Source organism: Gopherus flavomarginatus, chromosome 1 (assembly GCF_025201925.1).
Source record: "Gopherus flavomarginatus isolate rGopFla2 chromosome 1, rGopFla2.mat.asm, whole genome shotgun sequence".
In the NCBI taxonomy this organism is placed as follows: domain Eukaryota; kingdom Metazoa; phylum Chordata; order Testudines; family Testudinidae; genus Gopherus; species Gopherus flavomarginatus.
This window is the reverse complement of record NC_066617.1, coordinates 242,364,647-242,380,968: the sequence shown is the minus strand read 5'-3', so window position 1 is coordinate 242,380,968 and position 16,322 is coordinate 242,364,647. Positions and strand designations below refer to the sequence as shown.

Sequence of the window (16,322 nt, the reverse complement as noted above, 5' to 3'; positions counted from 1 at the left end):
AGCATGTTCTCCATCTAAATCATGAAGCATTTTAATCATTTGGTTACAAGGCAATTTAGTTTACAATGCAAGTTCATTCACTTAAAAGCTCATATTGGGCAGTTTAAAAACAAATATATAAACACAAAAATAAAGAATTGTGATGTTTCTTTTGTAACGTTCTTGTTCACTGAAGCTGAAGAAATATAAAGGTCTTATAGACTGTTGTGGGAAAACAGCACTAGTTTATATGCAAAATACTTGTTAACAAAAGCAACCATTATAAAAAGATCTTTAGAGAATAACACGAGTCAAATAATAAATGAAAAAAATGTTTTAAATTACTGAAGAAATCAGAGTCCTTCATGCAGTGTTTCTAAGAACTCCTGGTTAAGCACTGATATATATTTGCAACAGTGTGGTGTGAAATCCCAATCAGCAAACAGTTAAAATGAAACTGACCCAGATATACAAATAAATAAAATGTGTAGGCAGTGGTGCCTCTTAAATTCTGTATTGTACAGGAAATAACTGATCACAATTACAAAACAGTTTTCACTTAAAATTATGTTACGAAAACGGTCTATGGTTAATAATCATAAGTTACCAAAATGTGAAGTAAGTTTTATACCAGAAAGCACAAAGAGAGATCATTAGTCTGTAATAACGAGAGATCAGCAGTTGAGCTATATATGCACACACAATTCCAGAAAGATTGTAAAGTTAATCTATCAACTTAGTTTACCTGCCTGATTAGATTTCTCTACTCTCTGGCACAAAGAGGTTCAGTGCATCCATTGCCAACAATGGATAAATTTCACGGACAAAAATCTAACCCCTTATGTGAAAACATTTAAGATCAATTACCGCCACTGTGATACGTGTGTTCAAATGTATTCCCCTCTTCTGGCTTTGAATGAGGCCTTAGGCAGTTCAGTTTTTTAAATCTGCAAACTGGAGTTCTTGAAATTCAGTACACTCATTGCAATATGTACATATTGTAATAAGAAACGGGTTTTGTAGTTCTCCATGAAACACTGTAAACTTACACATTAGAAAGAACTGTACTCTTTCGAAGATACAAGCTCTGTGTGCTGTGTACTTAATTATTCTATCAAATCAGCACGAGAAAGTTATCTCCCTGCATATAAATACATGCCAGATCAAACATTTTACAGAGATTGATATATTTTTACCAAGTAAAATGACTGTTCCTTATGCCAGTTCTGTGTCTTATTTTTATTTATTACCAGTTTCTACACAGTATTTAATGGGAGTGGCACTTGGGGCCTATTAATAACCAGTGACACGTGGCACTTGCATAAAGTTATCAAGATGTCAATAGCGATACAAAATTTCCCCTTTGGTGTCTCAGTTACCTCCAGATAAACACTGTCTACATTTCCGCAAGACACTTATGTAATCGGTCACACTCCTGCATTGTGTATAGGTCCAGGGATATACCCATTATTTATTCAATATAAAGCAGAAATTGGAGTTTGACATATGATTAATTATATAAAATGATGAACATATATCTGTCAGCTCACTGCACTTGTGCACTGATGAGAACTAGGTGGGTACAGATGTCAGCAGCTTTTTACTGCTAGAGACTCCTGGCTGAAAATCTGACTGAAGTCAGAAGCAGAATTATTTTACCAGCTTGGGTTATGAGCCAAGTGACCATTTGAATATCACATACTATATTGTAGTCAGCATACAGCTCAGAACAATTACCCAACTTAGGCCTAGATTTCAACAATACCTAGGGCACTGCAGGTTACAACTGAGGTGCAGAGATCTGTGGAGAAGTGTCCACATCATCTGTTTTGGTATTCTTAAACTCTACTTAGAGCCATCAGTATAAGTAGTAAGACTCCAGTGCACAAATATGCCTTTAAAAAAAAACTTTTGCCCTAACTACAAATTTATCTACAATATAATCATTGAAAGCATGTATTTTTTGTTTTGTTTTTAAACTTTGATACTTCAAAATCAATTCCTCACGTTAGCGCAAATATCACAGTGTGAAACATGAAATCAAATATTCTTAAATTATAGCTAAATCTACCTCTACATGTATGTGTATACACACACATCACTTGCTAGTATTTGGTGTTACTTAAAATGGAGCATTATTGCAAATATTCCTTAAATACAGTGCACTCTGCTTATCAACTGATGTGGTCCACCTAGAAAACTGATCAGAGTAGATAAAAAACAGATTAGGTTTAAACCTGAAGCCCGATCCTGCACGTGTTAAACTCCTAACGGTGAGGACCTATAGGACAAGACCCTAATAAGTTTAGCCCTGGATTTTCAAATATAGGAGCACAAAGTTAGGTATCTAAACCCATATTTAGACACCTGTCTGATTTTCAAAAGTACTGAGCATCCAACAGCTCCTACTTAGGTCAATAACAAAAATAATTTTAACTATAATCAAAGTATGCCTGACACTGCTAGTACTCAACTTGGGGGAAAAGAGCTGCTAGGGAGAGCCAGGAAGTTTAAAAAAAATGGAGCTATTGTACAGATCATTTCCACAAAGTTATTTAATTCTATGATTTTTAGGGAAAATATTCAAAGATAATTCCATATTTTGCAGCATAACCAAACAATAATAATGTTTAATAGTTTTTGGTTGGTTTTTTAAGATCCAGATTTGTTAGGGAGGATTGAGTAGTCTTCACTAACACATTCCACTGTTTATACTACTGTTCACATCTTTTAGATGACACTTTTTCAAATTTTTTTGAGTAACTCATTTCTCCTACTTAAATATCAGAAATTGGATAAAGTAGAACACAGTGAGAGCAACAGATCTACCCCCCGCCCCTCATTAGCAGTATGCACTGCTTTATATGCCCTACAGTGATTTCACATATAAGGGAAACCCACTATACACAGTGTGTAGTCACCAAATATCATATCATATCATATTATATATATATATATATATATATATATATATATATGTAAAAACAGTGCATTGTTTTAACCAAAGTTACTTATGAAGGTGTTAAGATGCTTTTTAAATGAACAAAACATGTTCTTTTTCTTTCTGCTTTCAAGTATTATGGTTGCAAATGTGAAGCACTGGAAGTTTTAGGTACACATTTTTAAACTTAATTATTTTTATTTTTTACAAAGAATTATAAAATGCATATAAGATGATGAAAAACTCATTTATCCTTTTGCGATTTTCCCTCAGAGAACTTCTTGAAAAACATTTGAAAAATAAAAATCAGACTCTGCAAAGTACAAAAATTTACATCTTTGCACAGTTCCTGTGCTTTAGTTGTATGTACTCATTATATACATATATACTAATTTGTGCTTTTAATTACACAAGTTTAGTATAAACTTATAAAATTAAGTCTATGCATTAACTATGCAAAAAGGATCTGGGCATAGCAGGAAACTAACACTAAAACAAGTTAAAAAACTACAAGATAGAATTTATGAGTCTACTTCAGAGTAGACTTTCAGTATCATAATATCCTAAACTAATGCCAATTCCATACAGTTAAAATGAGTCTCTCTTGCCTGCCAATTGTTTAAATATTTATCTACTAATGTGCACATATGAATGTGATAACACTCTCCTACATGTGAAAGAATGTCTTCATGTATGTTCTCAGTTCTTCCTTGCAAACTTGCGAATACCACTTCAATCTTCTTCCAGTTTCCAACATGAAACTAAAAGAAAAAAAAATGTTTAAAAGAATGCCAAGTTCCAGACTAGTATAGTTAAGATTACAATGCTATGAAAATAGGGACATATAAATACTTGGACCACCTCATCTGTAAACTTATCTAGTATCTCTTCATCTACTATACTTCATATTATTTATATATTTACTATACATTGGTTCAGCTATTCTTTAACAGCAATTCTCCTTACCCTTCTCCATTTTTCTCATCCTAACCGAATCTTAAAAAGAGCAAGGTAAATTTTATAGCGATGTGATTAAATAATCAGAAGCTGTTACCTGTCAAGCTCTGTGTTCTTGGGGAATCGGGGCACAGTATACAGTCTGACTCACGAAAGACCTCCCCCCCAGCCTCTGCTTAAACCAAAGCTGATCAGAAGAAAGACTTACACAAAGCAATGAAAAGGCAGTGGGAGACACCTAAATCCTTGGGATAAGGATGACAGGATTAAGGAAACTCCCCTCGCCTCATTTGCATCAAGGATGGGACAGGCAGGCATCCCCATTCACAGACTGAATGGAGAACAGCGATTCCAAGGCAAGAACAGCACTGAACTCTGGGACCAGAAAAGCTGGGAAGCACAGCATGATGGGGGAGCTCTGCTCCAGATGCTAATGAACCCACACCTGCACACACCCAGCTCAGTAGTTATCAGACCAATTCTAGTAATAAATCCTTTACTGGTATTCAAAATACTGAAGCTTCCTAATCGCATTGTGAGCTCCCTCGAAGGAACACCACCCATAGCCAGGAATGATCAGTTCCTATTGTCTAGCCTGAACAATACAATTTTGGTATACTCCCTTGAGCCATCAGTTTACCCATAAACAAATCTAGTGTTCTCCCGTGAACCATTGTTCTGTCCCTACAAAAATCCCACTCATGCTCAAGTAAGTGTTCTGATGCTTGGATCAAAAATCTACACCAGTTCCACTGGAACTTCATCTTCTCCTGACTGATCATGCCGGGGGCTCTGCCTGTTTCCAGCACTCCAGACCCTCAGCTACCATCACCACCTTGGACCTCCATTTGAGCCAAGCTTCACATAATGGTAAGAACCCAGCTCACACTCCCTCTCTCTCTCTCTAGGTATAGCTTTCTGACCCTGACTTGCGTGATCAGTTATAGTTTTCTAAACCTGACTTAGATTAGATTTAATAGTGTAACTATTTTGTTTTTATGGTTATTACATGGCAATACATAACTTTCATGGTTAAGCTGGCTGCTTCCCTCTTTGCCGCCCCCCGGCGGGTGTTCTTTGGCTCTCTTATTCACTCTGCAGCAATGCTCCTCATACCTAAGCTAAAAATCCTTGCATCAAGTGGGTTACTACTAGAACAATTGTAACATGAAAGTGGGGATAGGCATGCGCTGAACCTGGGGCTGGAAGAAGGCAGCCCTGGTGAACATAGGTCCTGCAAAATAGCTCCATTGGGAGGGAACTTGCTGAAGTAGAGCTCTATATGAGAACACAAGTGATGGGCAAATATGGTAGCACTTTTTCTTCTGCATAAGGCTCTGTTGTACAAACCGACATTTCCTACTGAATTTCAGCATACATAGTACAGGCTGCCGTTTTACTAAGGTTACTGCTGACAAAGATGAAGGCCAAATACCTTGCCGAATTTGGTTGTCCGCCCTCAGAAGTTCTGGAAAATTTCTAGATCTTTAGGGGCTACAGGAGGGGTTTTGTTCCAGTCATCTTCAGGATAAGCTTCAAAATTAGATGTATCTCCATCATTGGATACCTTCGGCACTATAGGAGGCTGATGAGAAATAAACAACACAAAAATGAAATAGATGTTTCATACCACAACAATTCTCAGTTATTTGTCATCTTTTTGAACACATACTGTAGTAGTGCCTAGAGACCAAACAGGTTGGTGCCCACATTGTAAACATTGTATAAACAGTAAGTGACAGTCCCTGCTCAAAGAGCTTGCAGTCTAAAATACCAGACTACAAGAGGAAGAGAGAAAAATGCATATGGGAGAGGGACAGGGGTGATGAGGGGAACAGGATAACAAAAATAAGATTGGCTAAGAATCACATAGTCAGGGGCATGATTTACAAGTGCCACCTGCATACTATTATCAGGGTGCAGTTTACTCAAGGCATTATGGAAGAAGTGGTTTGCGAGTAGAGAATTGAAGGGTAAGATTTATGGATTCAACTAGGAGTTTTTCTCCCATTTATGAAGAGTTGGGATGGGAGTGGCTGAGGGAGAGGCAAGTGCTCTAGGTTGCTACGACTGGTAGAAAGAAGGCAGAAATCAATGGCTCAACAACCTAGTATGCCTAATAGGTCCGGGCTTAATGCTGAAGGACCTTAAAGATGAAGACCAGGAGTTTATCTAAAATAGGGGTCAGCAACCTATGGCATGCATGCCAAAGACGGCACGCAAGCCGATTTTTAATGTCACGATGCTGCCTGCTGGGACTCCAGTGTGCCATTAAAAATCTTGCCCAGGCTGGCCTGCTCTCCTCTGCCCTCCACTCCCCCTGTGGGGGCAGGGAGCAGAAACACAGGGCACATGGGGTGGGCAAATGGCCCCCCTCTCCTGGCGCGGCAAGCCGTGAGGTCCATGCTCCCAGGCCGGAGCGCCCAGCCGAGCACATTAAGCTGCTGGCCACCTTCCCCCCGTCCCCTGGAGCCCTGCCGCCGCGCACGCAGCTCTCTGAGGGGTGGGGCTGCGCGCTCCTGGTGGGCAGCGTATCTGGCTCTGCTTAGAGCCTCATGGTAAGGGATCTGGGACTTGGGGAGTTGGATAAGGGGTGAGGGCAGTCAGGGGACAGAAGGCAGGGTGGGTTGGATGGGGGTGGGGGGGCTCTGGAGGGGGCAGTCAGGGAGCAGGGGGTTTGGATGGGGCATGAGAGTCCCGGGGTCTGTCAGGGGGCAGGGAGTGGATAAGGGTCAGGGCAGTCACGGGACAGGGAGCAAGGAGGATCCTGGGGGGAGGGGGCAGTTAGGATGGGAGGGTCTTTGGGGCGGTGGTCAGGGGACAAAGAGCTGGGTGGGTTGGATGAGTCAGGAGTTCTGGGGATCCTGTCAGGAGGTAGGGGTGTGGGCAAGGGTTGGGGCAGGCAGGGAGGGTTGTATGGGTCAGGAGTTCTGGGGGTCCTGTCAGGGGGCAGGGTGTGGTTGGATAGGCATGGGAGTCCTCAGGGATCTGGGGAGTCTGAGGGCAGGGGTGTGGATAAGGGTCAGGACAGTCAGGGGACAAGGAGGAGGAAGGCTTATATAGGGGGTGGGGTGTTGGGCAGTCACCTAGCCCTCTGCCCTGAGCCCTGTACCTCCCTCATACACACCCAGTCCTCTGCCTAACTCCTTCACCCCCGCCCCACCCCTGACTCTGGCACCGCCACACATACCCAGCCCCCATCTGCCCTTACACCTGCACCCCCCTCACATGTCTCCAGCCCTGACTCTCGCTCCCCCCCCATATCCCCATCCCCACCCTGAGCACCAAATGGGAGCTCCTGCACTCCCCCCCCCACATTCCCACCTACACCCCTCGCATCAAATGGGAGAAGCCCAGGTAAGTGCCCCACAATCAAACCTCCTGCCCCAACCCTGATCCCCCTCCCCCATTCTAGCTCCTGGCCAGACCCTTCACTCCTAGCCCTGTGCTCAGTGCACTCCCACCCTCAGCTCAGTGCAGAGAGAGGAACAGAAGGGGCCAGAACCAGGGAGAAAGTAGGTGCCCACTGTATGTAGGCAGGGCTGGGACCCCAGACCGCCAGTGGGCTGAGTGGATCTGGCAGCTGAGATCCCGGCTGGCAGGAGCCAGTGGATGGAAGTCCGCTCAGCCCACTGCTGGTCTTGGATCCCAGCCACCAGCCCCGCACAGCCTACTGCCGGTCTGGGGTTCTGGCTGCTGGACCCTTGCCAGCCGAGGTCTCAGCCGCAGGCTTCACTCAGCCCACTGCCGGCTGAGGTGAACAGAACCCCAGACCAGCAGTGGGCTGAGCTGGCCGGCAGCGTAAGATCAACATTATAATTTAATTTTAAATGAAGCTTCTTAAACATTTTGAAGACCTTGTTTATTTTACAATACAACAATAGTTTATATATACAATATATAGACTTATAGAGAGAGACCTTCTAAAAATCATTAAAATGTATGACCGGCACACAAAACCTTAAATTAGAGTGAATAAATGAAGACTTGGCACACCACTTCTAAAAGGTTGCTGACCCCTGGTCTAGGACAAAGGGACAGACATGAGGGTGGAAGGGGGCTGATGTGGTCTGTGCAATGAGACAGGAGGAGGTTCCTGACAGCAGTACTTTGAACAATTTTAGAGGGGGCATTCATATTTTCACATATGATGGATCTATTAACAGAATAAAATTTCTGTGATTTAATTTTTGATAGAAAGATGAGCAGAGCTAAGAAAAATGCTCTGGAATAATGCTGACTCTGAATTAAACCCAAAAGAACACAAAGATTACATAAGGCTGAAGCTCCATCCTTAACTAATCTGTTTTCTCCTAGAGATTTGATCACCATCAATAGTCATATCTTTTAACTCTCTTTAAGGATCAATGGGCATCTTAGCACTGACTCTATACCGGGCAATATTCGTAAATAAAGTAGGGCCAATTATTACATATTGCAAAAGGCCTTGCTCCTGTGGTGGTATTTCCTTAACATTAATGGGGTAACAGGGAAGAAAAGCAGGAGACAAGAAGAAATGAATAAACATCATGAGAGAAAGGACGAGGTAAAGTAGTAAGGATAAAAACAAATAAATACTCTCCCGCACCCCTCTTAAAATTAGGAAAGAGGGGAGATGATTTTCTAATCATTTGTAGGCATGCTCAAGGCTTCTCAATTGTTGCACAGTGCTTGTATACTATGGTGAAGGGTACCTTAGTAATACAGTAAAGAGATTAGATTGTAACAAAACATTCTTGGAAGCTTTGACTAATTGCTTAGTGACTAAAATTTCAGAGAGTTAAATATAATATGACTTTTTCCTGCTGAGTATTAAGAAGTGATTTGGTCACATTAAATATTAACCTATTTTTAATATGTCCTTGCCGTGACATCAGCAGGTCCTTTTGCTGGCAACAAATGTGTCTCTTTCCAACCACTCCTTAAGAGAGATTTGTATATTTTGGCTTAGAAAACACCCCAAACCTATCAAACTGATTGCTTGTAAGTGCATTAAAATGTTTCACTCAGATACTGCACTTCATTAATATCTTATGCTTTTTCTAGTCTGGCAATAAACCCATGCAGGAGAAAAGCTTTCAGCAGTTCAAATTACTTTTTATTTTAAGAAAAAGTAGCCACATCATAAAATGCTGATTTTACAGTGTTTTATTAACAAAAGTATATATTTCATCCCAGTAGAACTTTTAAAGCAAATGTGGAGATATTGTGAGGAACCATCTGTTCTTAGCTTCCCCTGAAGGTCTTTTGCATTTCTAATATTGGCCTGGGAATCCCCAGTCTCCATAGCCTTTCCCATCTTACATCTAGTACATAATCACCAGCCTACTCTTCTTCTGGGCCTGAAGTACAGAATGGGGCTCCCTTTATCTCTCTCTTTCATTAGGCAGATGGGTTTGTGTAAAGCAAACAGATGTTGCCTTCTCTCACACAACTCTCATCCCCTACTACCTAGGGAGCAAATTTATCATTGTGAATCAAACCTGCATCTTCTGCTTGGCATTGCAAAGGCACTGGACTATCAAACCGCCTAATATAAAGCATTATTCATATAATTTGCTACAAGCCATTAACAGAGCAGAACATAACTTTCCCTGAAGGAATTAATAATAATGAAAAAATTCTGAAATTAAGATTATTCCTGTTAGATATGGGATATAGATGGTTTTCCTTAGTTATTTCAGTGTTACATCCAAAGTCACATGATCAATATGGAACTGAGGGGGGAGGGGGAATGATGATACTCATATAAGTAAGGCTACATTTTAGTCACGGGTATTTTTAGTAAAAGTCATAGACAGGTCACAGGCAGGGTGACCAGGTGTCAGATTTTCAACTGAAACATCCAGTCAAAAAGGGATCCTGGCAGCTTCAGTCAGCATTGCTGACTGCGCTATTGACTGTCTACGTGGTGGCACTGCATGGTTGGGCTGGCAGGCTCCTTGCTAGCCTCTGCGCCATGCAGCTGGCAGGAAGCAGCCATCAAGTCCCCCCTCCAGCTCCTACACATAAGGGCAGCCAGGTGGCTCTGCATGCTGCCTGTGCCCCAAGGCCACTTCACAGCTCCCATTGTTTGGGAACTGTGGCCAATGGGAGCGGAGGGGGCGGTGCCTGCAGAAAGGGCAGCACGCAGAGCCACCCGGCTGCACCTCCCCATAAGAGCTAGAGGGGAGTGTGAGAAGTTCAGAGACCCCCTTGGGACTGTCACCTGATGTGCTGAATTTGCCTCTGAGTCAGTTTTCCCTGCCAGCTTGGGACTCCAGAATCCTGCCTTGTTGAGCCAGACATGCTAGCCAGCTGAAAACATACATCCCGGTCTGGTCCACGCCCCCAAAGCTGCAGACTAACTGAAAACAGCTCAGCAAGTACTCTTGTCTCCAACACCCAGACACTCAGTTCCCAATGGGATCCAAACCCAAATAAATCCGTTTTACTCTGTATAAAGCTGTTACAGGATAAACTCAAATTGTCCACCCTCTATAACACTGAGAGAGATATACACAGCTGTTTGCTCCCCCTGGTATTAACCACTTACTTTGTGTTAATTAATAAACAAAAGTGATTTTATTAAGTATAAAAAGTAGGATTTAAGTGGTTTCAAGTAATAACAGACAAAGTAAGTTACCAAGCAAAACAAAACAAAACACACAAGTCTAAGCCTAATACATTAAGAAACTCATTACAGATAAATCTCGCCCTCAGAGATTTTCCAATAAGATTCTTTTACAGACTAGACTTCTTCCTAGTCTGGGCCCAATCCATTCCCCTGGTACAATTCTTGTTAGTTCCAGCTCAGGTGGTAACTAGGGGATTTCGCATGACTAGCAGCCCTCTTTATTCTGTTCCATCCCCTTTTATAGCTTTGGCACAAGGTGGGAATCCTTTGTCTCTTTGGGTCCTCACCCCTCCTTCTAAATGGAAAAGCAACAGGTTTAAGATGGATTCCAGTTCAGGTAACATGATCATGTCACTGAAGACTTCATTACCCACTTGCTGGCACACAAAGAGGGCTTGTAAAGAAGACTTACAAGTAAACAGCCATTTACAACTAATTGTCCTAGTTAATGGGAGCCATCAAGATTCCAAACCACCATTGATGACCCACACTTTGCATAATTACAATAGGACCTCAGTTATATTTCATATTTCTAGTTTTAGATACAAGAATGATACATTCATACAAATAGTATGATCACACTTTGTAGATTATAAGCTTTGTAATGACACCTTAAAAAGAGACCTTTTGCATAAAGCATATTCCAGTTACATCATATCAACACTTATAAACATATTTTTATAAAACATATGGAGTGCAACGTCACAGTGGGACATGCCGCTGCTTCCGGAACCCAACCGAGGCTGAACCCCTCACAGCCCCAAACCCGAACCCCCCCCCCCCCCCCCCCGACACCCTCCAAACCCCTCAGTCCCAGCCCGGAGCACCCTCCTGCACCCAAACCCGTCATCCCCAGCCACACATCAGAGCCCACACCCACACCCCAGAGCCTGTACCTCCTCCTACACCTCAACCCCCTGCCTCAGCCCAGAGCCCCTCCCATACTCTGAACCCCTCAGCTCCACCACCCCAGAGCCCGCACCTCTTGCGTAGCCCTCCCACCCCCCGCTTCCTAACCCTCTGCCCCAGATAAGAGGCCCCTCCTTCATCCCAATCCCTCATCACAGGCTTCTCCCCAGAGCCTGCACCCCCAGCCAGAGCCCTCACATCCCCCTTCACCCTAAACCCCTGCCCCAGCACAAAGCCCCCTCCCACACTCTGAACCCCTCTGTCCCACCCCAGAGCACCCTCCTGCATCCCAAATCCCTCATCCCCAGCCACACAGAGCCCACCCCCCTCACCCCAGGGCCTGTACCTCCTCCTACACCCCAACCCCCTGCCTCAGCCCAGAGCCACTCTCATACTCTGAACCCCTCGGCTCCACCGCCCCCTCCTGCACCCCAAACCCTTCATCCCATGCCCCACCGCAGAGCCCGCACTGCCAGTTGGAGCACTCACTCCTCCTGCACCCCAGCCTGCTGAAAATGAGCAAGTGAGCGAGGGTGGGGAGAGCAAATGATAGAGGAAGGGGGAATGGAGTGAGCAGGGGGTGAGGCTTTGGAGAAGTGGCAGGGCATGGGCAGGGCCTTGGAGGTGGGGTGGGGCAAGGGTGTTCAGTTTTGCGCAAGTAGAAAGTTGGCAACCCTAGTCATGGGCAGTAAACAAACATTCACGGCCCATGACCTGTCCATGACTTTTACTATATCCCCCTGAGAAAAATGGGGGGGCACTCAGGGGGGACAGGGAGGGGAAATGGGCGGCCTAGGATGCTCAGTACTGCTCCTCTCCTTTGGCTTTTTAGCTCCACTGGTCAGATTGGCAGGAAAAATGTAGTAGTCCTCTCCCAGATGGCATCAGAACGAGATGCTTTTCATAATACATTATGCAGATCTACGAATCTTCTGTGTATAAGCTACACAGCTGAAACCCATAACTTCCAGTCCCAGAATCAAGACAGAATGAAGAAACTTTCTCCCACAAGTCCCACCCCACAGATTTAATTGTATGGGTTCTTCAGAAGCAGCATGAATGTATTTCATTTAAAAGGTTCACAGAAAAGAGCTTAGCATTTTGATTAAAGGCATAATGAACTACAAAATCCATTCGCCTCCCTTTCAACTTTTTTTTTTCTTTGTGATGATGGATGAAGGTGAGGAAGGAGTTGCTTGGATTCAGTTTTAGGTTGGGATTTTAAAAGGATCTTAAAAGTGTTATGGGAAAAGAGGAAACAGGATGATAAATATAGAAAAGGGAATTAACTGAGGCTGGGTATTTTAAAGGGGCTTAAGGGATTTAGGCACCCAACTCCCATTGTGTTTCAATGGGTTATAGATGCCAAACTCCTTTAAGATCCTTTTAAAATCCCAGCCTCAATTTACTTTTCTATATTTATTATCCTGTTCCCTCCTCCCCAAACTACACATTTATAATTGATTCTTAGTAAAAAAACAACCCATACCAACAAAGCTTATATACCATGAGAAAATAATTCTCTGTATTCAGATTCTTAAATCAAAAATATTCAAGTGTAAAGTCTTAAAATTTTTTATAGACTTTCCTTTGTCTCCAGAAGAACAGCTGTGCATATAATTAACCCATCAAAAACACTGACGGCAGCTCTACATTAGAAACTTTTGCCAGTATATTAACATCAGTTAGGGAGTGTGATTTTTGGTGGCATTTTCATACTGGCAAAAGTCCTGGAGTAGACAGAGTTATATTGGCAGAGAAGTATTTTTTTCAGTTAAGGATTACTTTACTCAGAGAACTGGTACAAGCTATACAGACAAAAGTACTTCTCTGCAAACATAAGCTGTGTCTACAGTAGGAGGGTTTGTGATATGGTTGCATCTTTTCAAGTGACAATAAGGTGTAGTGTCAAACTTCACAGGAACTAATCATGTCTTATTTAGACCACCACAAACTTGCAATTCAGTATCTGAATAGCCCAAACGGTGGGCTATTCGAAGAATATCAAGGCTCTTTGGAGTTGAGGCTTTCCTCGCTAACATTCAGTGGCTCATGTATCTTTTATCTGGATATTAATTGGCTTAGTATAATAGGTAAGTAAATGTGTCTTTCTATTAAAAGTATCTCAGTAGTACAGTTCTCATTCAGACACGTTCAATTTAAGTACTATATACTTTTAAAAACATTCTCTTTCTGAATTATGTCCCCAAATTCACACAGTTTTGCTTGCTCAAATGTTCTTGAGCAGAGAGTTTGAAAAAATATGAGATGACAATGTATATTGATAAAACATCTGAAGTGAAGCTTTAAGGGTTCTAACATAGAACAGCCACATATGGTTTCTCTTTAAACAACATCTACATGGAACAGAGCAAAAATCAATCTCTTTGCTCTAAAGAAGTTTCAGTGATTCCATCCAGAAATTCTATCCAGAAGTTTACCGCTTCACATACATATATAAGCAAGCAAGCAGAAATGTATCTGAGTAGCACTAGACTGACATTATGTGGTGGAATAAATCATATTACTAATAATTAGGTGGAATTGTACCACCTGGAACTTTTTTCTTTTTTAAAAGAAGGAAGAAGTTTTACCTGCAAAAGAACTTAAATGAGCATCTTCAAAATTGGTATATTTTACATAACATTTGTTCCTCTATACTGGCTGAATTTAGTGCTGCTGTATCTGTTAGAACTTTAATAATAAATTCATTTTCCCCCTAGATGCTTTAAATTTTATTTAAAGATCTCTCTGCACTGAAATTCAGCAGCGAGACTCAAATCCAGAATAAAATATTTCTAATTATTTTTGAAAAATAGCTATTAACTAGTTCTTGTGAAATGAGACATGTATGTAATACAGGATATAATTTTCTGATTATTTTAGGGATTTTGTAATGTAAACCCATACCAATTTGGAAGATGTTAAATATGGACTAGTGAAAAGCAAATTCTTTTAAAGAATTAATATGCATCACATGACTATACATTTCAAATTATTCTGTAATAGATCTGAACTGAATACACATGCAACATTATACCCCTATATAGTACCAGAAGAAATTTTGCATGGATGATTTTTGATTACCATAGTCTACATAAGATTTTTGTACAAAATACCTTTAGTTTTCTTTGAGGTACAGCATCCCAATCTATAGACCTGAACCACCGATGCCGTTTCACATCATCTGCTCCATTCTTTAAATAAAACAAAACAAAAAGATTATAAGAATGCGTATGCCATAAAATCTTAACCTATGTATTTCATTATAGCTGTTCTCCTGCCCCCTCAGGTTCAAACTTTATATTAACAAAAAAAAAAATCACAGAAGCCCAGAAGTCATCCATAACCCTATAGTATGAAGGGAAATATGAAAAACATTTCAAAGCTTTCACAAGAGCATTAAATAACCAGTGAGTATAAAAAATAGATACTACACAAATTCACTCTTATTTATAATATATTTCTATTTTATTTCTGAAAACCTTTTAACCCTAGTTATACACTTTGGACAAAATTTCTCAGTGGCATGAAGGGCCAGCGCAAAGCCCTGTGGACCACATAAGCCCCCACTTTGGGCTGCAAAGGACGGTGGTGAGGAATAGATGGAGTGGTGTCTGTACTCACAGAAAGGGTACTGGCCTGGCTCTGCATAGGGTATTAAGATAATTCAGAGAAAGGATGAGGGGATCTGCATTGACAGATCCAGTGGCACCCAAGATCTCATACACATGGTACAAGGACATGGGAGAGTGTGAAGCATCTCCATACCCAGTTTTGGGTTCAGTGGGTATATCCTCTCCAATATCCTCTCTCTCCTGGCACTTTATCACTTGTAAAAGGTGAACAGAGAAAAGTGAAATAATGCTGCTAAAAAAAAAATCAGGGTGGATAAAAATCAATTGGATTTTTTTTTATTTAAATTAGATTTTTTTTTGATAAAATGCTTTTTGACGGGGAAAAAAATAAACTATCTAAAGATAGTTTTAATTAAGATACCTTTGAGTTATAATGTATCTCATCACGGAATAGGGATTATAAATTCTAATTCTATCATATGAGACAATATATTAATGTAATGTTTAAGAAAAGTTTTGTAAATGAATGCCAATAGTTCATGGATTAGGGACCCAATCTTAAGGGGTTCCACAGGCTTCTGTATAGATTATTTAGATTAATCTTTCTATCTACCCAACGGGAGTCAATGCTCAGTCTAGAAGATACCATCAGAGATGCTTAGTTTTGCAGTTCTTAAACTGTGGATTTTTGTCTCCAGAGGTAACATGCTTGTTAACAGCAAACATGTTTTTAAATACATAATATATAGAGGTGAAAAACAACAGAACTCAACTCTATTGTCCCTCTGCAAATTTGTGTACAGAGTCAGTTCCTTACCTCTCTCTAAAAAGTGCAAAGTTTCAAAAAGTTCAATGAATAGAAGACTGTTGGGAGCAGAATAGATCTGGACAAGGAGAAGTCTGGAGATAAATGTGAGAAGCAAGGGACATATGCTTGTTTTGTTAAAATATTATATGTTTGCTGTTGAAGAAAAAAAGCCCAGAATACTTAACGTTGTTGTTTTAGTTAAATAAAACAATCTAAATGTCTGTCTGGTGATGTTCTCCTCCTAATACAGCACGGCAAGAAAATCCTCCAAATATTAATGATTAACCTGTTCAATTGGAGATATTTATGAAGTCATTGGGAGGTGAACTATCTGCTTCAATGACCTTTGGTAAATGAAATAACCAATCAATCATTCATGTTCTGATATACCTGTAAAACTAATCTGATAAGTTTTCAAAATAAATCACTGTTTAAAAATGTATAGTGTGTACTTTCTAAAAATGAAACCTACATCTATCTCTGACTTGTGAAGAATATGCATTAAGGTTATAACAACCAACAAGAATGCACTTT

At 41.1% G+C, this 16,322-nt stretch overlaps 1 protein-coding gene across 3 annotated transcripts in view; it reads right to left on the bottom strand.

The window, feature by feature from the left end:
- Positions 1 to 2,978: 2,978 nt before the first annotated feature.
- Positions 2,979 to 16,322, bottom strand: part of PRKX (protein kinase cAMP-dependent X-linked catalytic subunit) — a 107,885-nt gene continuing 94,541 nt past the window's right edge. For all 3 annotated transcript variants that reach the window (XM_050964297.1, XM_050964314.1, XM_050964306.1), the window contains exons 7-9: positions 14,522 to 14,599; positions 5,313 to 5,462; positions 2,979 to 3,681 (exon numbers count right to left, since the gene is read on the bottom strand). In XM_050964297.1, the coding sequence (XP_050820254.1) occupies positions 5,337 to 5,462; positions 14,522 to 14,599 (204 nt within the window). In that variant the 3' untranslated portion in view covers positions 2,979 to 3,681; positions 5,313 to 5,336. The remainder of the gene's footprint in view (positions 3,682 to 5,312; positions 5,463 to 14,521; positions 14,600 to 16,322) is intronic.